General features: G+C 55.1%; 1 protein-coding gene across 2 annotated transcripts in view; it reads left to right on the forward strand.

Annotated features, from left to right (window-relative positions):
- Positions 1-425: 425 nt before the first annotated feature.
- Positions 426-25,943, forward strand: part of LOC125352075 (synuclein alpha interacting protein) — a 62,147-nt gene continuing 36,629 nt past the window's right edge. For both annotated transcript variants that reach the window (XM_048347279.1, XM_048347280.1), the window contains exons 1-3: positions 426-529; positions 10,545-10,617; positions 23,302-24,140. In XM_048347279.1, coding sequence (XP_048203236.1) covers positions 473-529; positions 10,545-10,617; positions 23,302-24,140 — 969 coding nt within the window. In that variant the 5' untranslated portion in view covers positions 426-472. The remainder of the gene's footprint in view (positions 530-10,544; positions 10,618-23,301; positions 24,141-25,943) is intronic.

The raw sequence follows: 25,943 nt of genomic DNA on the forward strand, positions 1-25,943 counted from the left end.
CTGTTACCTTGACTGGGCGATGCGTTTTGCACTTGCAGGGTTCTGTGGAGACCCATCTCCTATGCATGAACCCCAAGGGTATGCCCACCCTTTCCTATGGTTTCCAGGCTCTCTCCCGTTCCCCGAAGCCTATGTTTTTGACGAGAGTCGAGTGTGGGCTGCCGTGAATCCTGCTATTGGTCATCAGGGAACATTCTAGACAAGCAGACACACATCACGCGCGGCAAAGAACTCTGGGGGCTCGCCTGGGGAGCCGTGTTGAAGGCTGCGGTGCCGGACGCCCCGGCCGGGGGCTGTGCACTGAGGAAATGTTTTCCAATGCAGCACCGTCATCATGTTCTATTTTGTGTGTTTGTAGGCAGGGAATATTTCTCATTTCAAACAGTTAACATCTTTGCCTTCCTTTTCTGCTTCTGTCTTGTCTAGGAAATCATAAGTATTTAATCTTACACAAGATGTGCAAAGAAGAATAATGGAAGCTCCTGAATACCTCGATTTGGATGAGATCGACTTTAGTGATGACATATCTGTAAGTATTACTCATTCTGAGCGATGCTTTGGGGTTTTCCTGCTGTCTGCTCGTGGGCTGCTCTCTGTGTGTTACTGCATAGGCCAACTCCTCAAACTACAGTTAGGACTTGAGACGGAGAGGGCGCTCTGCAAACTGTGTGATTTGTGGGTCTCTGAGCCAAGAACCGAATGGCGCTTGGTTATCTGTGACCTGGGGTAGAACTCAGTCTTAAGCTCACCGAGCCTCCCTTTCCTGATTGTTCCCTGGTGTCAGAATCGCTGATTCTGACCTAGATCTGATGTGTGCACGTAATTAACCCCATCTTATTCACATGGTTGTGGCTCCGCACCAGTATCGTCTCCATTGGAAAAAACAGGACTGACGGCAAGCTGGCATTTGGCTGGCGTCTCAAGACGCTGGTATCCTCAAGGAAGCATCCTGCCCTGATCCCTGCTGCTGGCTGACTCTGAACTCGTGCCGACTCCTGCAGTTCTGGGCTCCCCGGTCTCTTCGCGCCCATATTGCTCAAAGCTGCTGCTTCCAGGGCTCCCGTGGCCTCTCCGAGGGCTTTGCTACCTGGACCTTGCTCCGAGCCTCGTGTGATTCATCCTGGGCCGCGGTTAGTTTTGCCCCAGCAACAGCTATGCTGACGCGTGCCCGAGCAGAGAGAAGCTTGCCGTCTCTGGAACCTGGCGTGGCTTGTCTTCCTAGGAGCTCATGATTTCCGACCTCATCTTCTCTAGATCTCTCAGGGCCTGGAGCTTTCGTGTCAGGACTGTAAACTGTCCCCAGTCAATGAGCTTCATCACTCCGGAAGCAGTTCTGTGCCTCTCCTGCTCACCTGGAAGCAAACTGCCTGTACCAGACATGACGTTAGATTTCTGAGATAGTTTTTTTTTTTTTTTTTTTTTTTGGCCAGTCCTGGGCCTTGGACTCAGGGCCTGAGCACTGTCCCTGGCTTCTTTTTGCTCAAGGCTAGCACTCTGCCACTTGAGCCACAGCGCCACTTCTGGCCGTTTTCTGTATATGTGGTGCTGGGGAATCGAACCTAGGGCCTCGGGTATCCGAGGCAGGCACTCTTACCACTAGGCCATATCCCCAGCCCCCTGAGATAGTTTTTTTTTTTTTTTTTTTTTTTTTTGGCCAGTCCTGGGCCTTGAACTCAGGGCCTGAGCACTGTCCCTGGCTTCTTCCCGCTCAAGGCTAGCACTCTGCCACTTGAGCCACAGCGCCGCTTCTGGCCGTTTTCTGTATATGTGGTGCTGGGGAATCGAACCTAGGGCCTCGTGTATCCGAGGCAGGCACTCTTGCCACTAGGCTATATCCCCAGCCCCCTGAGATAGTTTTGATGAAGCTTTTGCTTTGGAAAATCTTGGATGAGCCGTTTGTTGTGTTGTTTTTTTGTACTAAACACATGTCAGTTCAACTCCTCATCTTCCTAACAATTTTTACCTATCTTCATTCAGACTAATGTCAAGTGAGGTTCCTCCTTCCCTCGATGTCTGTCTGTCTGTCTGTCTCGCAGTCACTGTGCTTCACTTGTGGGAGGATTCCGAGCACTGCCCGCCCCTCAGTGGCTCTGGTTTGAGTGGGGAAGGCCAAGGCAGGAAGTGGTAGTGCAGGGTATGTGGAAGCAACGGCAAGTGTCCTGGAAAAGGCAGCTTGGGCCGTGTGTAGAACGGTGGATTTCTGAGGTTTGATGACACGGCTGTGTCTTCAGAACACAGCTTGGGAGGCAGCTGGCCCAGGCTCCTCCGTTATCCTGACCTTTGCTGGCTGGCTGATTCGGGGCAAACCTGTTCGCTGTACCTCTCTGAGATACTCACCTAGTTTTGACTGTTTTGAGGGTTAGGTGAAATAATAGCATGAGAAACAACTTAGCCTGGCACACAGTAAGTTACTCTTCAAAATGGTAGCTTTTGTTATCATTTCAATGAATAATATAATAATATTTATAGGACCAATGGTGAAGAAAGAGCTGAAGGGAGAAGACCAGGCATAATGTCAAGATTTTTTTTTAAGTACAACAGAGCGGTTGTCGTTGCAGAAGAATCAGCTGGCAGAAGCCCCTAATTTGGATGAATTAGGAAGCTGTACTTGAGAGATAAAATATGTCCAGCAGGAACTGGGGCTAGTTAGCAAATGAGGTACAGAGTTATGCAAGCGCTGAGCGTCTACAGCTTGACCTCTCTGAGTCGTAATAAGGGTGCTCATCTTCAAGACGGCAACTGCACTGAAACTTTAAACATGTTTCCAGTGTTTGGATTTTTAACTTGCCTCACGACCAGGCTTTAAATCCCGTAGAGTTGGTTAAACAATAACAGCGGTTAGCATCTGTCGGGCGTGTGCTCTAGGCTAGGCATGATCTCCCCTCGTCCTTCAAACAACCCCATTTGGCCGGTAGGGAGGGGAAGCGTGGCCATGACCTCCCATCAGCGGTCAAGGGTCAAGCTGCGGGGGAGCGCTCCATCCTCAGCATCGTACGCTTCGCTGCGATACTCGACTACGTGTCCAAGATGAGTTTAGTTTATCGTCAGGGCTCACCTCAGGGTAGATTCTGCCTGTCTTCCAGTAATGCTTCTACCTCCAGGCATTTTTCATCGCCATACTGGAAGGTGCTATTGGCCTCTGACCGGAGTCACCAGACACGTTTCTAGAACATCCTCCGGTGGACAAGACAGTCTCCAACAGCAAGGAATCGTCTGGCATTTTCTCTAGCATTAAATTCTGCTCTGCTTAATGCTCTTGTGTACTTTGACAACCTCTAAGGCAGATGGATTGTTTTATCTTAACTCAGTATGATCCAGGTTTAATATCTGAGACATGCCAGAATTATACTGCTCTTGTTTAATGAGTTCATGCAGAGTAAGAGCCCATCTCCTCATTAATAGGGGAAAGACTGTTCTCAGACTATTTACAAAACCTAGGAGCGATGAACGTTACAGCTGCTCTAAGGACTAAATTGGGGATTACTCAAACGTTAAAACTGAAACATAAGCTGGTTTTCAGTGTGTGAACTCACTGGTATGAAAGGAAATGCAGTTTCCCACGAACAAATGTGCTTTTATTTTTAGGATTCTGTAATCTCCCCCTTTGCGGGCACTTTTGCCTCTTTCTTTCCTGGTCAAGTGGCAGGCATGGGGAGAAAAGAAGACGCTTACAAAACTCTTGCCTGGGTTCAAAACATCTCTTTCTGCTTTCAAACCCTGGCCGTGTTCATAGTTTATTAGGTCTTGCATGTCATAGTTTTTTCCTTCCGTCATAAGCCTGGTTCTTGTCTCAATTAAAGCACAAGCTGTATATTGGTATTACAAAATAGAACTTCTTTTGTCTTTCCCTGAAAAAAACAAAACCCAGAGGCAACCGAATTATTCTGAAGTTTTCCAGACGTGGCAACGATGTGCATCCCTTGCAAAATGCAGAGTTTAACGCTAACTTCTTGTAACCCGCCCCGCCAGACAGCAGAGCGCGGAGCACTGACCGCAAGGCCAGCTTTGCCGGGCGCTGGGTGCCGTACTCCGAGCTGCCCAGGAGGCCGAGAGCTGAGGATCGTGGTTTGAAGCCAGCCCGGGCAGGAAAGTCTGCGAGCCTCTGATCTTCAGTTCACTGGGGAAAAGCTGAAGGCGGAGCTGTGGCCCCACTGGCAAAGCTCCGGTCTCCAGTGAAAAGGCTACAGGACAGCATTCAGTTTCTGAGTTCAGTTCCCAGTACTGGCACAAAAAAAATCATCCATCAAACAAGCAGAGCCCCCGAGCGGCCCCTTGGCTGTTCCTGAGCCGGGTCACGCACTGGGCTGTGCACGCAGAGCCCAGGCTGCCTGGCGGGTCTGGGGAGCCGGCTCGTCCTCGGCTGCCGCCCCTGGCAGGTGGGTCCTGACCCCCGCTAACCCGAGCTCTGCCGCCGCCGCGCCTCTTCTCCACTCGGAGGGAAAGGCTCTGTCTCCATCCCGTCTTACAGCGGAGGAAGCTAGGGCTTCGAGGGGGGAAGCACCGCCTTCCCAAGGCTCCAGGGAGGTCAGCGCCAGGGTCCCGGCACCCGGCTCCCCGCCAGCTCCACCCGGCAGTGAGGCTAGGGCGTACTGGAAAGAAACACAGCAAAACCAGATGGAGAAGAAGAAAGAGTCAGTACATTATCTGGCTTATTGGGGGAGAAAAAAAAAATCCCAGCAATAAGCTGGTCAAATTTTCAAACTTGTCGATTTTACTATTACTTCTTTTTAAAAAAGAAATAAAGCCAAGTACAATGAACTTCATCAAATCTCTTAATTTTACTAGGCCTCAACCTTCTCTTCTGTAAAATGGTAATCGTCACCTTATCACCTTGGCTGTGACATTAATTGCATCAGTATTACAATGCAGTCATTCCCAGTGTGCTCCCTAAACCATCTAAAAGTATGACCGAGTTTTCTCAAATATTAACCATAAACAATAGCTAACAAAACAGTAATTTTTTTAAATCATCTTGGGAGAAACCAGATGTCATCTTGGAAGATAAGACAAGAAACCAGAACACACGCATTTTGATTTTTTAAGAACAGAGTTGATTACGATCATGTTCGTCAGTTCATCCTCATGGCCGAGAAGAGATATCATTTAAGGAAAGCACAACAGGAGAGATGAATTAAAGCACAGTTCGTCCACGTCTGTTCTTTGGAGGGGCGTGGTGCCCCCCCCGTGTGAAGCTACCTACTGTGGAAAGAGAAGGTGTCCCAAGAAAAGACCTGTACCAGCCCCTGTGCTGGGGAGGAAACTGGAAGGAAAGCTTCAGAGAGGAAGGAAGAGGCCGAGGGGGCCGGGAAGGGAAGCCGGGTGGAAGGGACTCGTCAGTGGTAGCAGACAGGATTGGAAGGACTGGAAGATGTCGGCTGGCCTTTTCTGGCTAAGCCCCTGTTGTGCCCATGACCACACAGTGTCTGGCATGACGAGGTGGACGTTGGGCCGCTGGAGAAGAAAGCAGAGCGAGGGAGAGGAGGGTACCGCGGCGGAGCAGGGCCGTGCTTGGGCAGGAGAGAGCTGCGGAGCAGAGCGGGCAAGTCCACGGTGGGGGGGAGGGGGCCCTGCAGGGGGGCGGGAGACCGATTCGCTTTCACAGGATCCCTGGAGGCAATCAATTCCAAGAGAATGGGTGTGGGGGGGTTATCAGGGCAAGATGAGGAGGAGGGTGGAGACGAGGAAAACACCACCGGCAGGGAGGATGCGGGAGCAGGTGACCGGGGCCACGACTTCAAGTCGGGGTGCGCTTCCCGAGGGCTTGGCGAAGAGGATTTGAGGAGCGCGGAGTCCTCAGCCCTGTGTCTCCTTCCCCTGTCCGCGTGCTGGATCGGTGCCCAGGGAGAGGCCGGCCTGCGTGTCGGGAAGCTCCAGGGGAGAAGCGGAGTTGCTGGGTAGCCGTCTGAGTGACGACTCAAGGTTTCTCTTGGAAACGGCACGGGGCCTCAGCCTGGAAAGGCAGGCGAGGTGCTGCGGTCGCCTTTTCTGTTGCTCATTGCCGTGTGAGCAAGGCCTGCTCCCGCTCGTTCACCCAACTGGCTCCAGGTCTGTGGAATGCGTGCCCAAGCTTTGCAGTCCGGAGCCTCTCCAGGGTGGCCGGGGGCCTCCGGAGAACGGTGCCGAACCCGTGCGCCGTCACCCTAAAGCCTGCGCGTGACCGGGGTCCGCCTGGCAGGCTGACCGGCCTTCCCGGCCTCTGCTGGGCGCTTGTGAAGGAAGCTGGGCTTGGACTCCACCCTCTCTCGGGTGAGGAAAGAATAAAGAGAAGCTAGGGGAGCCCGCCGAGCCCGCCTCCCTCTCAGTCCCAGCCCCAGCTCAGCCCCTCTCTTCCTGGCTCCTCTTTGTCTCCCATCTTGTGCCTGCGAGCTTAAGACCCTGAGGGAACCGAGGTGAGGAGGGAGGAGAGGCAGCGGCGTCCTCCGCGGGACTTCAGCTTCCTTGCCGCGTACGACTTTCCGTACTGTACAGATAACTGGGCGCCAGGGATGTGAACTGACTTCTTTGTCTAGGCCACAGAGGTCATAACTGCCAGAGGAACAATGTAGATCCCGATCTCGGGCTCCTCCTTTGTCCTTTATACACAAGCACTCCCGCCCGCCCTGGGTTCAGTATTGCTTTCTCGTAAGCACACGTGATTACTGGTAGACTTTGAATTATAGGCTTCACTGAGAGAAATAAATCCAAACTTAAGTCATTTAATTCAGCTTAATAACTTAATTTGTTTAATTCGGCTTAACAATCTCCTAGCTTCTTATGTGAATAAAGTATTATCCACCTGCTCAGGAATCAATCAGAACATTTATATAAACATATGGGATAAATATAATAGGCTAGATTCTGTACTAGAAGGAAACACTACACAGCAGTGATCTTTGAACTACATGACGCACGAGACTCTCCTGAGTGGCTTAGGAAAGACAGGTTGGTGGGCCCCGAATTCAGATTCCCGACTCCGTAGCTCCGGGATGGGTCCCAAGACTTTGAGTTCCTAGAATATCCCGGATGATGTTGACTCACTGGTCCCGTGACCACAGTTTGAAATCTGATGTTACTTCCCTCTGGGAGAGTCAGAGATGATCCTGTAGAAATGTTACCCAGGCAGAGTTTGAAGAATCCAAAGGAGTTTACCTAGTGAGATGGCAGGATATCATTATAGACCAAGACGTCCGCAGGGAAGGGCCCCTCAAGGTGTTTGCCAGTGCATAATCTAGAGAAGGGCATCAGAGGCAGAGGTGGGAGGTCCTTCAGCGCTGAGGCGCTCAGTCTTCCTCCTGCGGGGTCCTCAGAGCCACTAAAGGATTTCAAACAGAAGCAAACTGAGGTCAAATTTGTGCTTTATAAAGAGAGTCATCCCAGTGTCAATGTGCAGGCTTGGAAGAAGTGCTCATCTTATTACTTAAACACGAGAAAGCTCCTTTGAACATCAGTATATCATGACCAGGGTTTAGCAAAAGGCATGTGCGTGTTGGTGCAGAGAAGGAACAAGCAGGCAAGGTGGTATTTACGGAGGGCAGGAAAGAGAAAGACGGGCGAGAGTGGACCGTCAGCCAGGGCTGCGTGGAGGAGGCAGAGCACTCGCGGGGCCGTTGGTGTGCCCAGAGGGAAGCAGGTGAGCCCAGAATAACTTGGATAGAGGAGGACGCTGAAGGAGCTGGAGGCAACTGGCCAACCTTTGGGGGGGTAGGAGTCCTCTTGAGACGTGGTAGAGAAGTGAGAGAATTGCACCCAATCCTGCAGGCATAACCTCCTGCAGAATAAGAGGAATTAACTAGAGACGTGTAGTGAAGGGGAGTATGGCATAATGCTTGTCAAATAGCCCCAGGCCCTCTCCTTTTTCGTCACCCAGGAGAATAGGGATCAAGGGAACCAGCTACGCATTTCCATTGCGGGGGGGGGGGGGGGGGGGGAGGGGGGCCCCGCAGGACAGAGGCACTGAGCTTTGGTTCTGATAGGCTAAAGCAACCGTCGTTACTGCTGGCCGTCGTCCTGGGGATGCGGTAAGTCGGCTGTCTGACACCTCCGTACAAAAGACCATCTGTCCACTGAATTGGGTTGAAGGTCTTTGATTCCGGCTTCCAGATGGTGGCCCAGTAGAATCTTGCAAAGGAGACTTCCTGGGGTGTACGCCTACTCCCAAATCTTCAAATAAGAAGATGTGTGTCCGTAATGTTTTGTGACTTGTTTCCCATGCATTTCCTAACATGACAGCTCTCTCAGCCTTGTGGCATTTCCTTAAGACACCTTCTATCCTAGTAAAGTGTTCATACTTATCGAAACAGATCAACATATTGCTCCTTTTACTGGTGCCGTTACAAATAATGATGGGTTTACCCATAGATTCGGTTTCTGTTCAGTGGGGGATTCCATCCGGCCTTAAATTTATACACAGTGTGCATTTCCTGACCAACACACCATCTTTATCTTAGGTCACTAAGCTTTTTATTTCTATTCTCAGGAGCAAAATGTTACTTTTTCCTAAAGCTTATTATTCCTTGACATGTCTATGGTTTTTAAAAACCCGCACGGCACACCCGTGGGTAGGAAAGCAGAGCCACAGTGTGTCCCGTGGGCTCAGTCCATGAGCACCGCCCATTGAGGCAGCTTCGGTCCCCTTGCCAAAGCGGGAACCTGTGCCCCTCAGAGGTGAACCTCGTCCAGTTAGAACTGGCTGCCGCCGCGGACCTCTGTGCTGACGCAAGGACCGGGAGCCACGCTCACAAAGCCGAGGTCCTAGAGCGTCCCGCTGGAGTGGGCCCTAGCCCACCCATTTTAATCCGCCCATCTCAAGTCAAATAAGCAAACCTTATTGCGTTGATCATGAACTACATTGAAACAGACTCTTACATTTCCTTTCTAAAATTGTGCCTTGGAAGAAAAGCGGGGGAGAAAAGGAGAGAGGGTTAGACGTTGCCAAGGTTTGTAAGGTATACAACAACCAGAGCAAAAGGCCTGCTTTTAATTGAATGACGGACTGTGTAATTATTTCCCATGTACCAGCTGGTCTCGAGAAGCTGCCGGATTCCTTAGAGAGCTGGGAGTTGGCTCGAAACACAAGTACCTCATGGATACCCCAAAAGGTGCCTTTCCCACCGCTGTCATCCTGGACGTTGGAAGAACATAATATAGAAGGAAAAGTTAGTGGAGGTTCGCTTTTGGTTTGAGAGGCAGCCCCCCCCCATTTACATAGGCAGTGGATTTCCAAAAGCAGCCATAGCCCCTGGGGGGTGCCCGAATAAACAAGGTGTTATTGCATCAGACAGGTAAGAGCCATTTCTCTTAATTAGTCACCAGAGACTTTATTTTTTTTTCCACTCAGAAATGCTGGAAATTTGTTGGTGCTATGCAACGGGCAAACTGACTATAGCTTCCGCCCCCCCGTCCTCCCCCCCCATCCCCCCGACAGCTCCGTGTTGATATTTCATCCATCAATGTGAAGCCAACTCCAGAACCCTCCAATTGTAAAATGTGTTCTAATTACGCATTCCTCTTTTGTGATGCTGGGAAAATCTTAATGTCTATTCTCTGGTCATTTTTCTTTTAGAGTAAATATTTTCTCAATCCCTGCCTCCTTCCACCCCTCCAACCAAAGAAACAATTTGTATGGGAGGCGTAATCCGTGATGCACACACATTTATTTAGAGGGGCAGAGAAAAGCACTTTTTGCCGAGCCGCGTTTTACCAATTAGGATATGAGCATGATTGAAGACGGTCCCTGACTTTGCCTTTGATTAAAGAAGGAGCGCATCCTATTTATTTTGTCTTAACACACGCTTCTCTAAAGAAAGATTGATCGGTATCAAACGTAGTTCCCATAAATCATAGCTATTGATTTTACATTTGTTTGAGCTCTTCCACTTCCGTGCCCCCTGGCGTCATCGTTCGTTATCCTGAGAGCCAGCCCCGGAATTGGCACGGGGGACACAGACTGAAAGGTGGTTTCTCTCCATTCAAACGAATCTATACATGAGACAGATGAGCTTTCAGCCCCTTCCTGGTGGTGACACTGCCCTGCTGTTCTCTGTGGAGGCTGCGGAGGTGACGGGGAGGGGGGCGGCATTCAGAGCCGGCCAGCGTGGGTGTAATCACCCCTGCCCGCTGCCCTGGAGCTCAGGGCCCCCGCACTGGGCTTTCACACGTGAAACTGAGCATCGTGCATAGATCATGGCCATCGTCGGTGACCTCACAAGGCCAGCTCATGCTGACTTTCAGGGGCACAAAGGCAGAGAGACAGGACTCTCCTGCGGACCCCCACGTTAGAGAAAGGGCCCCAGCCCTCTCTGTATCCGCAACGGCGAAGGTGCTCCCAGGTGAAACATGGCGGGCTGCCGGACTTCCCCAGAGCCCGTGGCAGGTTCTTGGGTTCGCCTTTTTGCTGGCAATTTGAGTGAATGCTTCCACCTTATTTCTTTACTTGATTTTAAGTCATCGTGACAGGGGTTTCAAGCCAACACGCCAGTTGATGAGTGCAACGTCCCTTCTTCCTCACTCAGTGCTCCCGTTTTGAGCTGTTGCTTTACGTCCTTCTCTTCTGGTCTCTCATTCAGTACTCAGTCACATCACTCAAGACCATCCCAGAGCTCTGCCGGAGATGTGATTCCCAAACCGAAGACAGACCAGGTACGTTTGGCTCCTTGCCCTCCTGCCCCGCCCCAGAGGGGAGGCCCCTGGGCAGAGGGGTTCCCTCACGGGTTGCCCCTACTGTATGCTCTCTTTTCCCTTTGTGATCTCTCCGTTACTCCACCGCCAGCCACAGTGGGACCCTCGGGAGGGCGGCGGGGCCGGGCTGGCTCTGCACGAAAGCGCGGAGACCTTGGCGTCTCCAAACCACAGTGCACGCGGCAATTGACTGAAAAGCCGAGAAACCATTGGTAACAAAGCATAATGACACAGGCGCCAATGGAAAAAAAAAACAAAAGGTTTTTTTGGATGCTTTTATTACCCATATGGTAATGACCAGCTTGAGGGTCGTGCTGAGCCAGCCAGCGAGGCTGTCAGGGATCGACCTGCCCGGGAACAGCACCGGAGCTGAGCGCTAGAAACTAAACAGATGCGCGGCCACAGGGTGGGGAGCAGCTGCCTGACCTTTCCTCCTTGCTTCCTCACCCCCTCGCCCAGCCGAATAAAAAGCCCGCGTAGGGCTGGCTGTCTTTCCCTCCATAAATCAAACCGAACCTCTCTGCTTTTCTCTCTGTGATGAGCAAAATGAAATCAAGAAGGGACACGGATGGAAATGATACCCTGATTGGTAAGATAGGAAATGATGTCTTATTTTTTCCAAGTAATCACTCGAAGGTATCATCATTAACCTTGCCAACACTGGCCTCCTTCTGACGATAGGGACATTATCCTGAGGTGGTTATCGGTGGGAGGATGAAGAGAATCGTCAAGTTCTGTGTATCGTGATTGAAAGTAAATAGGTATCTCTTGCCTGTATTAGCAGCTCGTCATCTAGGTTTCTAACTGAAAGGACTTTGCGAAGGTAATGCCCTTTTCTCTGGAATGCTTGTTTTCTTTTGACATTTTGCCCAGATGAGACCAGAAAAATTTGTCTTTATAGGTTTGTTGTTGTTGTGTCTTATGTGTAAGGGTGAAAGTAAAGCATCTGTGCTAGGGTCAGAACTGTTACAGAAGGAAGTTTCAGGCTCAAATAAAAGTCATGTGTGTGTGTGTGTGTGCGCGCACGCGTGTGCATGTGTGCCCACGCGCACACGTACACACATGCTAGTACTGGGGCTTGAACCCAGAGCTTGGGTGCTGGCCCTTTGCTTTATTAGCTCAAAGCTAGTGCTCTACCACTTGAGTCCCACTTGCACTTCTAGCTCTTTACTGACCACTTGGAGATAAGAGTCTCTCAGATTTAATCTACCTCTGCTGGCACTGAGCCTTGGGCCTCAGATCTCAGGCTCCTGAGTAGCTAGGATTACACTTCAAAACACTTCAGCTAATGCCAAGTATAAGAGAGGATTTCTGCTGTCTGTCTCTTACGGATTTATCTCCTCAAGGTGGTAGTTTTTCCAGAACTGAAATGCTTACTCTCCGCTCAAATCCCAGGCTGCACATTGTAGCAGAGAGCAACAGCCTAAAAACCTGGGTTCAAGTTAGAAGTCATGCATTTCTCATCCACATGACTTTGAGTTGGCACTAGTTGTCTATAAAATAGAGAAAACGCTTCTGCCGTGAACACCAGGCTATCATTAGGACCCCGGCTAGGTGCAGTACCCGAAGGCCCACTGGAAATCTAAGATTTTTTTTTCTTTTTTAATTGGGGGTGTCAAGCAAGAGTGAAAACAATCGTAACGAATGTTTCATCCACTCTGAATGAAGCAGGTGCCATTAATGTGGTAGGTACTGTCATAGGCACTTGCTCAATCAATAGGCACATAGCTCAATCACTTGTTACATCCCGGCGAGCTAGATTCTTTCGGGTTGTTTATATTATCAATCAGCAAACAATGGAAGAACAGAGCACTGGGAACCTCAGTGATTACGTCACAGTCAGACTCTAGGACGTCTTGTGCTCTCTATCTCCTACCTCTCCGCTGGACGTAGTAGAGGCAGTGGTAGTAATGGTAGTAGAAGTCGTCGTAGAATCCTTTTAAAGCTTTTGAAATCATCAGCCCCGCGCCCCGCCGTTACACATCCACACCTGCTTCTGTTGACTAGCTACTCTAACCAAGTTCACAAGGATACACAGAAACTTGGACGGTTATTTTTCCTGGGTCTGTATGGTATAATCCATTCTTTTCATGTCTCTCAGGTGTAACTACTTCTGCAAGAGCAGTGTTAGACTTTTCTTCCATGGTGGAAGAGTTCTGCTTCAAGTTCAGAATCTTTTGAACTTGACCCAGGTGATTAACAATAATTAGATGTGGGCTGGGAATATGGCCTAGTGGCAAGAGTGCTTGCCTCGTATACATGAGGCCCTGGGTTCGATTCCCCAGCACCACATATCTAGAAAATGGCCAGAAGTGGCGCTGTGGCTCAGGTGGTAGAGTGCTAGCCTTGAGCAAAAAAGAAGCCAGGGACAGTGCTCAGGCCCTGAGTTCAAGGCCCAGGACTGGCCAAAAAAAACCCAAAAACCAACAAACCAATAATTAGATGTGACAAGAAATTTATGTGCCAGGGAAAGACTTACACCTCTTGAAAGAGTGACATAGAGAACTCCAGTTTGAAGGACCATTTGTAGGCTGGGGAACTCAAATCGACCCAGTCATCCTAGAGAGCTGCGGCTCACCTGGTACACACCTGTAATGCAGCTGCTTTGGAGGCAGAGATTGGGAAGGTGGCTAAGCCTGAGTCCTCGCTATGCAAGATCCCGGATGAACCAGTAAGCCAGCTGTGATGTGGTTTGCTTGTGATCCCAGCTAGATGGAGGCACGGGTAGGAGGATCTCATTGGCCTAGGAAATGAGACCCTTTCTGAAAAATACTAAAGCAGAAAAGGTTGGGGTGTGACTAAAGTGATGGAAGGAAGGAGGGAGGAAACAAGGGAGAGAGTGAGGGAAAGAGAATGAGGAAGAAGGAAGGAAGGAAGGAAGGAAGGAAGGAAGGAAGGAAGGAAGGAAGGAAGGAAGGAAGGAAGGAGAAGGGAAAGGCAGAGAAGGGAAGGGAAGGAGGAGATAAGGAGGCAGAAGGGAAGGAAGAGAGGGAGGGGGAGGAAGAGATCGGGTTTACAACGACCTGGTTGCAAGGCCTTTGGAGGTCAGCCCAGTCTCTTCTCAGCCTTGAGGCCGAGATGAAGCAACGGCGGCGTGACTGTCCCGAGCCCTGGGTCACCTAGCCTGCGCTTCATCACCTCGGTGACAAGACGTCCGAAAGTTTATGACGCAGCCCATCCGTAAAGGCTCACTGTGGTATTCAGCAGAATCGGTGACCTTTGCATTTCCACTCCTCAGTCTTCGTCTCTCCTCGTAACTCTCCCTCCTGGACAAAGGACCGGGGACCTAAGAACACAGCCCGGCCCGGCCTGGCGCGGGACAGGTGCTGCCCAGGGGTTGAGCTGTTGTTTCCTTAGGTGTTCACCATTCCAGGCTCAGCCCCAGATACTCTGGCAGCTTGCTTGTCTTCACGATAATTCGAGAGAATACCATCACATAGCCCATCTTATTGATAAAGGAACGGAGGCTTACAGAGAGTCGATGTGTTTCCAACGTCTGGGGGGCTCGAAGTAGATCGACACCAGCCCTTCCCTCTGCAGGGACCCCGTCAGTATTGGACCCAAGGACCCGTGTGTAGCAAGGAACCTAGGGAAAGGATTTGAAAACAGGAGAGCTAAGTGTGACGTGTCTTCACGCTCTCTCTGCTGAGTATCTGCTGCTTACGTCAGGAAAGAGGACAACACGAGACCACGAATGTCCACGCGGCTCTGCGGGTCTCTCCAAGGGAGAATAAAAGTGCACGTGGCAACATCTGCTATTCAAATCAAAACATCTTCCGTCCCATGGACCTAACATTTTTTAAGTGTCCGTTAGATGTTCCCACACACATTTGATTGTGCTCACCGTGTTTTAAATGTCTTGTGGTTCTTTCAAAACATGATTCTGCTCACCTCAGTGGAAAATTTTTCTTTTAAAAGAAGGCAAATAAATATCAATGCGGTCTTGTATCTGAGAGCTTAGATGCACTGAGATGAGACGATTCAATTCTGTAACAGTAAATAACCCTTCGATACATGTGCGCGCACGCGCGTGTGCCCGGGCACACCTATGCAGGTCGGTGGCGAGGCTTGAACTCCAGGCTTCTGTGCGGTCACGTCGCAATGCTTCTCAAGGCCGGACGGAGATCTACCACTGGAGCCCCATGCCCACCTCCGGCACTTGGCTTATTGGTCGGGGATCAGAGTCTCTCGGACTTTCCCGCGTGGGGTGGCTTTGAACCCCATCATCAGGGCTCAGCCTGCTGAGCCACCAGCACCCAGGCGGTGATACCTGCAAGGGTGAATTCTGAGAGGGTTTTGTAGCGTGTCACTGGGATGACCATGGGTAAAAACACCCTGGTTTTTTTAAAACTTGGTATCTTGTAAAAGCTATTCTGGGCACGTAATTGAAGTATTTCAAGTATGGCCGACTTTTAGAGCGTGCGCGTGCAACCTTGGTGACAAAGCCTACACCCACGGAAACAAATACTTACATGGAATTGGAAGAGTGTCAAGGCTCTCAGCCGTCACTTCAAGTACTAAACGGGCGTGAAATCTACCCTGCGGACACGGCTGTCACACGTGGAGCTGGCGGTGCGTGAAATCTACCCTGCGGACACGGCTGTCACACGCGGAGCTGGCGGTGCGTGAAATCTACCCTGCGGACACGGCTGTCACACGCGGAGCTGGCGGTGCGGAGCACCCACGCCTGTTTCCAATCTGTGCTAAGAGCACGACAGTGACGGCTGTCCTGGCCGTTTCACGTGTGCGCGCGTGCCGTCAGCGCCCTGTGACGCGTGTGGGAGCGACTGCGCGTGAGCTGGCCCCCACGGGGGAGGGGCGCGCGTGCCGTCAGCGCGCTGGGACGCGTGTGCGAGCGACTGCGCGTGAGCTGGCCCCCACGGGGGAGGGCACACGTGCCGTCAGCGCCCTGTGACGCGTGTGCGAGCGACTGCGCGTGAGCTGGCCCCCACGGGGGAGGGGCGCGCGTGCCGTCGGTGCCCTGTGACGCGTGTGGGAGCGACTGCGCGTGAGCTGGCCCCCACGGGGAGGGGCGCGCGTGCCGTCGGTGCCCTGTGACGCGTGTGGGAGCGACTGCGCGTGAGCTGGCCCCCACGGGGGAGGGGCGCGCGTGCCGTCGGTGCCCTGTGACGCGTGTGGGAGCGACTGCGCGTGAGCTGGCCCCCACGGGGGAGGGGCGCGCGTGCCGTCAGCGCGCTGGGACGCGTGTGCGAGCGACTGCGCGTGAGCTGGCCCCCACGGGGAGGGGCGCCCGTGCCATCAGCGCCCTGGGACGCGTGTGGGAGCGACTGCGCGTGAGCTGGCCCCCACGGGGGAGGGGCGCGCGTGCCGTCGGTGCCCTGTGACGCGTGTGGGAGCGACTGCGCGTGAGCTGGCCCCCACGGGGGAGGGGCGCGCGTGCCGTCAGCGCCCTGGGACGCGTGTGCGAGCGACTGCGCGTGAGCTGGCCCCCACGGGGAGGGGCGCCCGTGCCATCAGCGCCCTGGGACGCGTGTGGGAGCGACTGCGCGTGAGCTGGCCCCCACGGGGGAGGGCACACGTGCCGTCGGTGCCCTGTGACGCGTGTGGGAGCGACTGCGCGTGAGCTGGCCCCCACGGGGAGGGGTGCCCGTGCCATCAGCGCCCTGGGACGCGTGTGGGAGCGACTGCGCGTGAGCTGGCCCCCACGGGGAGGGGCGCGCGTGCCGTCAGCGCGCTGGGACGCGTGTGCGAGCGACTGCGCGTGAGCCGGCCCCCACGGGGGAGGGGCGCGCGTGGCCTCAGAGCCCCGACAACCCCCCGACAAGCCAGGGCCCCCTTAGAGCAGGAGGTCAGCCGTCTAGAACATTCCTTCTGTTTGTGTCCTCGGCACAGAGGAAGGTGGGGTGGCCGCTCCTGTAGGGGGGACGCCGGCCCTGCCCTGAGCCACGCCGTCAACGCAGAGCCCCTGGAGTCTTTCTCTTGTCACAGTCTTCCCGCCCCTGCTCTTTGCGCCCCGGTGATCGCCGTCGCGGCGGAGGGAGGACTCCCCTCTCGTGGCTTCGCACCCTGGGATCACCGTCGCGGCGGAGGGAGGACTCTCCTCTCCTGGCTTCGCACCCCGGGGATCGCCGTCGCGATGGAGGGAGGACTCCCCTCTCCTGGCTTCGCACCCCGGGGATCGCCGTCGCGGCGGAGGGAGGACTCCCCTCTCCTGGCTTCGCACCCTGGGATCACCGTCGCGGCGGAGGGAGGACTCTCCTCTCCTGGCTTAGCTCGGGCTGCTCCTCGCGCCCCTGGGATCGCCGTCGCGGCGGGGGGAGGACTCCCCACTCCTGGTCTTCGGAGGCCGCGCGTGGCGGCGGGGCGCTTGCCGCCCGGGGCTTTGCCCCGCTGGGCCGTGGCTTCGGCTGTCTGCGGAGTCGCGGTCCCTGCGCTCTGCCCACTGTGCTGCCTCCGCCGGCGCGTGCGTGACCCTCGCGTGCCCTCGTGCGTTCCTGGGCGCCCGGGAGCTCCCGCAGCCGGGGAAGCCCGCAGCCTGTCCCCGGCTCAGGCGGACGCGGCGTCGTGGATTCTCTGTGTTCCCTCACGAGTAGCGCTCCACCGTGTGTGCAGGCCGCGGGTCTTTCCCACGCCTCCACCGAGGGCCCCGCGCTCCCCACCCTGCGCGTGGTAGACAGCGGGGAGCGAGGCTGTGCCCGCGGCTCTGCCGGGCCTGGCTGGGGGGGCGTTGGATGGATGCCCGGGGGCGATGGCCGCTCACCGGCTCACCGGCGCCTTCTGCTCGGGACGCTGAGCCGGGACGCGCGAGCCGGGGGCCCCGCCACAGAGGGACGCGCGAGCCGGAGGCCCCGTCACGGAGGGACACGCGAGCCGGAGGCCCCGTCACGGAGGGACACGCGAGCCGGAGGCCCCGTCACGGCGGGACACGCGAGCCGGAGGCCCCGTCACGGCGGGACGCGCGAGCCGGAGGCCCCGTCACGGCGGGACGCGCGAGCCGGGGGCCCCGTCACGGAGGGACGCGCGAGCCGGAGGCCCCGTCACGGAGGGACGCGCGAGCCGGAGGCCCCGTCACGGAGGGACGCGCGAGCCGGAGGCCCCGTCACGGCGGGACGCGCGAGCCGGAGGCCCCGTCACGGCGGGACGCGCGAGCCGGAGGCCCCGTCACGGCGGGACGCGCGAGCCGGAGGCCCCGTCACGGAGGGACGCGCGAGCCGGAGGCCCCGTCACGGCGGGACGCGCGAGCCGGAGGCCCCGTCACGGCGGGACGCGCGAGCCGGAGGCCCCGTCACGGAGGGACGCGCGAGCCGGAGGCCCCGTCACGGCGGGAAGTGCGCCACCTCACCTGCAGCTCACCGGAAAGACCTGGAAGCAGAGGCGGCTCCGTGTCAACGCCAGCCTCGGGGGAGACGCCAAGGGACAGTGCCCGGGCCCTGAGTTCACGCACGCGCACACACGTGCACACACACGCACGCACGCGCACACACGTGCACACACGCCCAGTGTTGAGAGCATGTGGGAGCCAGGCTCTCTCCGCATCGGCCTCCAGCGGTGTGTCTGCGCGTGTGTCGGGGGGTGTGTGTCCTAGTTCCGGGCGTGCCCTCGGGGCGGCCTCCTGCCTTCTTCACGTCGGAAGCGTCTCCTGTTGGTTTTTCACGAGGACGCACACTCGGTCCTGCAACGGGAACGGAGGCGGCTGCGGGAATGGGGGTGGTGAGGTGGGCCGCACAAAGCGGGGTTCCCAGCCGCCCCTTGGGCTGGGCGGCCCCAGGCTGCGTCCTCCTGCGGTGCGTGGTGCTGGGTCCTCGGTGCACGAGCCGCCATGCCCTGGGGCTGTGTCCTGGGTGGTGCTCCGGGCTGTGTCCTCCTGGGTGGTGCTCCGGGCTGTGTCCTCCTGGGTGGTGCTCCGGGCTGTGTCCTCCTGGGTGGTGCTCCGGGCTGTGTCCTCCTGGGTGGTGCTCCGGGCTGTGTCCTCCTGGGTGGTGCTCCGGGCTGTGTCCTCCTGGGTGGTGCTCCGGGCTGTGTCCTGGGTGGTGCTCCGGGCTGTGTCCTGGGTGGTGCTCCGGGCTGTGTCCTCCTGGGTGGTGCTCCGGGCTGTGTCCTGGGTGGTGCTCCGGGCTGTGTCCTGGGTGGTGCTCCGGGCTGTGTCCTCCTGGGTGGTGCTCCGGGCTGTGTCCTCCTGGGTGGTGCTCCGGGCTGTGTCCTGGGTGGTGCTCCGGGCTGTGTCCTGGGTGGTGCTCCGGGCTGTGTCCTGGGTGGTGCTCCGGGCTGTGTCCTGGGTGGTGCTCCGGGCTGTGTCCTCCTGGGTGGTGCTCCGGGCTGTGTCCTGGGTGGTGCTCCGGGCTGTGTCCTGGGTGGTGCTCCGGGCTGTGTCCTCCTGGGTGGTGCTCCGGGCTGTGTCCTCCTGGGTGGTGCTCCGGGCTGTGTCCTCCTGGGTGGTGCTCCGGGCTGTGTCCTCCTGGGTGGTGCTCCAGGCTGTGTCCTGGGTGGTGCTCCGGGCTGTGTCCTGGGTGGTGCTCCGGGCTGTGTCCCGGGTGGTGCTCCGGGCTGTGTCCCGGGTGGTGCTCTGGGCTGTGTCCTGGGTGGTGCTCCGGGCTGTGTCCTCCTGGGTGGTGCTCCGGGCTGTGTCCTGGGTGGTGCTCCGGGCTGTGTCCTGGGTGGTGCTCCGGGCTGTGTCCTCCTGGGTGGTGCTCCGGGCTGTGTCCTGGGTGGTGCTCCGGGCTGTGTCCTCCTGGGTGGTGCTCCAGGCTGTGTCCTCCTGGGTGGTGCTCCGGGCTGTGTCCTCCTGGGTGGTGCTCCGGGCTGTGGCCTGGGTGGTGCTCCAGGCTGTGTCCTGGTGGTGCTCCGGGCTGTGTCCTCCTGGGTGGTGCTCTGGTGCTGTGTCCTCCTGGGTGGTGCTCCGGGCTGTGTCCTCCTGGGTGGTGCTCCGGGCTGTGTCCTGGGTGGTGCTCTGGGCTGTCACGGGGGCGTGCACAGGGGATCCACAGATCCGGGGCAAGTCTTATGAGGGCCGCGGGAAGAGAAGGCCTCCACGGGACCCCGTTAGCGCCCTGAAGGTGCAGAACGCAGCCCCGAGGCAACCGTGCCCCAGGGTGAATCCCAGGGAGGGAGCCGGAGGGAGGTGGGCAGGGGTCAGCGGGAGACAGAAGGATCAGCAGTGCCTGGGCGGTGACACCCAGAAGCACTCCAGACGCCAGCTAGGCCAGGAGACAGCAGCGCGGGCTGTCAGTCAGCCTCCAGGAGGTCTGCTCAGCTCACTGGCCACCGTCGAAAATTAGACCAGATGAACAGACTCCACATGGGAGGCGTCCTACGATGTCACAACACCGTGAGATGCTAAAACGAAGCCTTTCAACCCCAAAAGTTGTCAAGGGCGGAATCAAGGGAAGTAGTCTTCTTGAGGCCTTGAGGGACAGAGAGAAATTTAGACAGAGAGTCCTGTTCTCATGCTGCCTGTAGCTCTAAGACAGACCCAGTTCCCAGGGATCTAACTTCTGTAGTGTACTAGGAATTTTCTCATCAACTCCGGAAAGAAGATCTAGCCTCAGAAGCCTTCTTAGAAGTATAATTGTTGTGGCACTTATTTCTGTAGACAGTAGTTAATGTCATATAGCATTCAGATAGAACAGTATGAATGAGTTTGTCAGCAGACATGAAGACCTGGAAGTGAAGCCAGGCACTGGGGGCTCACACCTGTAACCCTAGCTGCACAGGAAGAGATCGGAGGATCTAGGTTCAAAGTCGGTCTGAGAAAAAACGTCTGTGAGACACTCCCCCTCCCCCCCCAATTAACCAGCAAAATGCTAGAAGCAGAAATGTGACTCGAACGGCAATGCCCCAGTCTTGAGTGAAAAAAAGCAAATGTGAAAACAAGTCCCTTAGTTCAAGCCACAGTACTGGCACACAAAGCAAGAAAGGAGGGAAAGAGGAGGGAGGGGAGGAACGGGGGAGGGAGGGAGGGAGGTGAGGGAGGGAGAGAGGAAAGGAAGGGGAAAGGGAGGGAGGAATTGGAAGCGACATTCTAGCCATTAAGCGATTAGTTCTTTTTGTTCTCGCGTGTTTGTCTAGCTTAGAGGAAATAAACTAATTGAATTTTTCTTTTGACTATAGCATAAAAGGTTTTCTTATCCAAGTACATAATATTAGCAAATAATTGGGGCATTCTCACTAAAAGCCATCGAGTAACCCATTTTCCACTAACAGTGTTCTCTTTGCCCTCAAGACTCAGACTAGGATGCACAGATTTCACTCTGAGTCTAAAAAAGAATCACTCGTTTGAATAAGGGAAGGACAACAGCCTAAATGCTGACACTCCTCCTTCAGTTTCAAGACCCTTCGGTAGAAAGAAGTGTTTTTGTAAGACCCAGAATCCATTTCCATAGCGCATTCTCAATGGCTCCCGTCAGAACAAAACAGCTGGGTGACATCTGGTATCCATTTCCCTGTATCACTTGGAAAAAATTCCGCATGTAAATAAAGCCAACATAAAAGAGTAGCCCTTTGAACCCGTGACCTTATACGGTACATAAATACATCAGCACAATGCACTCCTTGTATTGACCCACTAAGTCATGTGGCTTGAAACGTTAAAAAGCGAATAAATAAATTCAGAGATGCACATTTCTTAGAATTGCCAGAAAAATCAGCGGCCAAATATTAGCAGACACCATATTTACAATAAGGATGCATCTCAGAAATGTCTGTGAATATACATTTTCCTGCCATTTTTAAAGGTTTTCAGAAAGTGGATGAAAAGAATTAAAAGCATGTTTATACCTCCTAAACTCTATGTCCGCTCCCTCTCTCTGCTGTTATGTGTAAGTGAACATCTAGGATTTTTTTTTTTGGTTTGGGGGTTGTTTATTATTTTTCTGATACTAGGTCTTAGACTCAGGGTGCTGTCCCTGAGATTTTGTTGCACAAGGCTGGAACTCTGCCTCTGGAGCCACAGCTCACTTCCAGCTTTCTGGTGGTTACTTGGAGGTGAGCGTCTCACCGACGTCCCTGCCTAGTCTGGCTTCGAACCTCCATCCGCAGATCTCAGCCTTCTGAGGAGCTAGGGTGACAAGCACGAGCCCAGGGCATCTGGCTACACATCTGTTCTTAAGGACAAGAGAACATCTTTGCAGAGATGTCTGGCAGACATTAATTTTTCATAGCTTCATATTTTAGAGAGAAAAGAACATATGAAAGATAGAAAATTGAAATTTATAAGGGACCAACTGGAATTAGTCTTTGCCTCTGCATAATTACATTCCATAAATAACTAAATCTAATCTTATCTGTGATTATCACTCCTCTAAATTTATTAGCCAGACTTTGTCCCTTGTGAGACTCAGCTATAAATCCCTAAGCGGGATTCGCCTCGTGCATTTTAAAATATTTAATGAGCTGTGCAACCTGAGATTCAAGTGTGTCATTGTTGGCTGTGTTCACTGCCTGCTCTGGGCCAAGCGCCGTGTAAACTGCGTGTACCGGCCATTCGGAGGAATGCGGCAGTCTGAAGCGATCTAGATACCGCCATTGTCTTCCAGAGGAGGAAGCCGCCTACCCTCCCCGGCAGACCTTCCTGAACACCAGTGCCAACCCCTTGCCCATTGGGAGATAAAATTCACCGTCAGGTCATGTTCAGGCTCGGAATACTTGCCCTTCTCTTGGCTCCAGAGCTCTTCAGTCCTAGAACAGGTCCCAATGACAAGAACTTGTACCTCAGTTTAGGGGGCTTTCACAAGGAACCTTATAGGGACCCCAGAGAGGGGCCGTTGTAGAAGTTCCATATCTGAACTTGTACTCTTGTCCCCGGTTCTTGCGCTTCTTGGTTGTGCCAATAGCAAGGACCACGTGTGGATTCTCCCGCAGCCCCCCTGCCTGCTATTTATTGTTGTAGCGAGGCAGCTGGTTGGTCTCTAGTTGGAGGGAATGCCCTGGAACCTCCTCTCTCTGCTGGGGAGAGTGGGATAATTAAAGAAGAACGTGAAACATGGGAATCGTGCCTCTGTGGCTGCTGGGTCCTGTGCCAGGAAATATCTTACGATGCCCCGGCACAGTTTGGATACAGTGGGTGTGTGTGCGTGCATATTCCTGACTTACTTTGGAGGCTTACTTAGCACAGAGAATCCTTTACTGCTGATTGTCAAGGTGATGATAAATGTTTAAATATTTCTAGAACCATAGTGAATGGGCTTAGTCGTCTGTCTGCGTTGTTTTGCTTTGTGTTTGTTTTGCTGGTCCCAGGGTTTGAATTCAAGTCCTTATGCTTTTCGGCTGGTGCTCTTCCACTTGAGCCATGCTCCCGGCCTGGTTTTATGGTGGCTATTTTAGAGAAGGAATTGTGCAGACTTTTCGGCACAGGTTGGCTTTGAACCCTCGTTCTCCGGATCTCAGTCTCCTAAGGGGCTGGGTGACAGGGTGAGCCTTTCTTCCCTTCAGCTTTCTGCGCTTACCGTTGCTACTGCGACCGTGGGCTGGGGGTCTGTGCGTCGTGGCGTTCTTTCGTTGTTCGCTGTTTCCGGTGGCCAGTATGAGCTGTGTGTTCCGTGGACATGTTTTCTTCCTCTCCTTGTCCCCTTAGACACGGAGAAGTTGTGCTCTTCACCCGAGCAGATCTTACATGGACCCCATCTGCCTGCTGGGCCGCCATTCCAGCGTAATCATCTCCTCTTTAACATTTTTCTTTTTTAAACCCAGTGTCTAGCTCTGGCTGGAATTGTGGCGTCTCGACCCTCACCGCAAACACGCAGAAGCCCACGGGCATCGCCGACGTGTACAGCAAGTTCCGCCCCGTGAAGCGCGTGTCCCCTCTGAAACACCAGCCCGAGACTCTGGAGAGCAACGAGAACGAAGACGGCGAGAACCAGGAAGCCGACTGCCGGAAAGGGGGCGAGCCCGGGCGGCCGGAGCGGCTCGGCGCCGAGGATGGGGTCAGGGGCGTGGCCGGCAAGGGCGGCGAGCCGGAGCACTACGACCTGGACATGGACGAGATCCTCGACGTGCCCTACATCAAGTCTGCCCCGCCGCTGGCCGCCTTCGCCAAGGCCGCTTCAGAGAAGAGGGTTCTGGGGCTGTGCGCCGCCATCAACGGCCTGGCCGGCAAAGCCTGCGCCGCGGGAAGCGGGGAGAGCTCGCCCCCCAGCGCCACCCCGTGCTGCGTCCTTTCCCCCGTGAAGAGCCCGCTCTCCAGAAGAGCGCCCGCTGGGCTCCGGGACAGACGCCAGCCCTCCGCGGGAGACGCCGCCGGCTCGCCTCCCCTGCGCAGCTGCGGCTCCGGGTGTGAGCCCGAGAGCCAGAGCAGAGACTTCTCACACGGGCCCTCCAGCGACCCCCAGGGCCGCAAGACGGAAAAGACAGCGCCCGAGTGCCAGCTCCGCTCGTTTCACCCGCCACCCTCCACCGCCGAGCCCAGGCCGGAAGAGCGGCTCCACGGCCTGGCCTGGCCCGGCCCCCAGGGCCCCGAAGAAAGGACCGAGCACTTGAAGAAAGTCAAGAGCATCCTGAACATCGTGAAAGAGGGACAGATATCGCTCCTGGTGAGTATAACCGGTATAATCTAGTCACACACACACACACACACTCACACACACACACACACACACAGCCTGGGGGCCACATTGATAACAACAGGGCAATGTTTTTGTTAAACTTCCCGTGATTTTAATTGGGAGCGTTGGATGGTGGTGGTGTCGGTGTCGGTACCGGGGATGATGGTGGTGGTGGTGGTGTCGGTGTCGGTACCGGGGATGATGGTGGTGGTGGTGTCGGTGTCGGTACCGGGGATGATGGTGGTGATGGTGGTGGTGGTGTCGGTACCGGGGATGGTGGTGGTGGTGGTGGTGGTGTCGGTACCGGGGATGATGGTGGTGGTGGTGTCGGTACCGGGGATGATGGTGGTGGTGGTGGTGTCGGTACCGGGGATGATGGTGGTGGTGGTGGTGTCGGTACCGGGGATGATGGTGGTGGTGGTGGTGGTGGTGTCGGTACCGGGGATGATGGTGGTGGTGGTGGTGGTGGTGTCGGTACCGGGGATGATGGTGGTGGTGGTGGTGGTGTCGGTACCGGGGATGATGGTGGTGGTGGTGGTGTCGGTGTCGGTACCGGGGATGATGGTGGTGGTGGTGGTGGTGTGGGTACCGGGGATGATGGTGGTGGTGGTGGTGGTGTCGGTACCGGGGATGATGGTGGTGGTGGTGGTGGTGTCGGTACCGGGGATGATGGTGGTGGTGGTGGTGGTGTCGGTACCGGGGATGATGGTGGTGGTGGTGGTGGTGTCGGTACCGGGGATGATGGTGGTGGTGGTGGTGGTGGTGTCGGTACCGGGGATGATGGTGGTGGTGGTGGTGTCGGTGTCGGTACCGGGGATGATGGTGGTGGTGGTGGTGGTGTCGGTACCGGGGATGATGGTGGTGGTGGTGGTGGTGTCGGTGTCGGTACCGGGGATGATGGTGGTGGTGGTGGTGGTGTGGGTACCGGGGATGATGGTGGTGGTGGTGGTGGTGTCGGTACCGGGGATGATGGTGGTGGTGGTGTCGGTGTCGGTACTGGGGATGATGGTGGTGGTGGTGGTGTCGGTACCGGGGATGATGGTGGTGGTGGTGGTGTCGGTGTCGGTACCGGGATGATGGTGGTGGTGGTGGTGGTGTCGGTACCGGGATGATGGTGGTGGTGGTGGTGGTGTCGGTGTCGGTACCGGGGATGATGGTGGTGGTGGTGGTGTCGGTACCGGGGATGATGGTGGTGGTGGTGGTGGTGTCGGTACCGGGATGATGGTGGTGGTGGTGGTGGTGTCGGTACCGGGATGATGGTGGTGGTGGTGGTGGTGTCGGTGTCGGTACCCAGGCTTTCACTCCAGGGCCGTGAGCTCTACCTTGACGTTTCCTCTCAAGGCTGGCATTCTGCCACTGTGCCACGCCTCTGCGTCTGGCCTTTTCAGTTGGAGGAACATCTCACAGACGTTTCTGCCCAGCTTCAAACGTTGGTCCTCGGATGACATCCAGCTTTTGAGGGTTGGGTTGCGTTTGATTTGTTTCTGTGCCAGTCCTGGGATTTGAACTCAAGGTCTGGGCACTGTCCTGGATCCTTTTTTTTTTTTTTTTTTTTTTTCTTTTTCGGCCAGTCCTGGGCCTTGGACTCAGGGCCTGAGCACTGTCCCTGGCTTCTTCCCGCTCAAGGCTAGCACTCTGCCACTTGAGCCACAGCGCCGCTTCTGGCCGTTTTTTTTTCTATATATGTGGTGCTGGGGAATCGAACCTAGGGCCTCGTGTATCCGAGGCAGGCACTCTTGCCACTAGGCTATATCCCCAGCCGCCTTTTTTTCCTTTCTCTCTCAAAGCTAG

The sequence above is a fragment of the Perognathus longimembris genome, chromosome 5 (assembly GCF_023159225.1).
Source record: "Perognathus longimembris pacificus isolate PPM17 chromosome 5, ASM2315922v1, whole genome shotgun sequence".
Taxonomy (NCBI): Eukaryota; Metazoa; Chordata; class Mammalia; order Rodentia; family Heteromyidae; genus Perognathus; species Perognathus longimembris.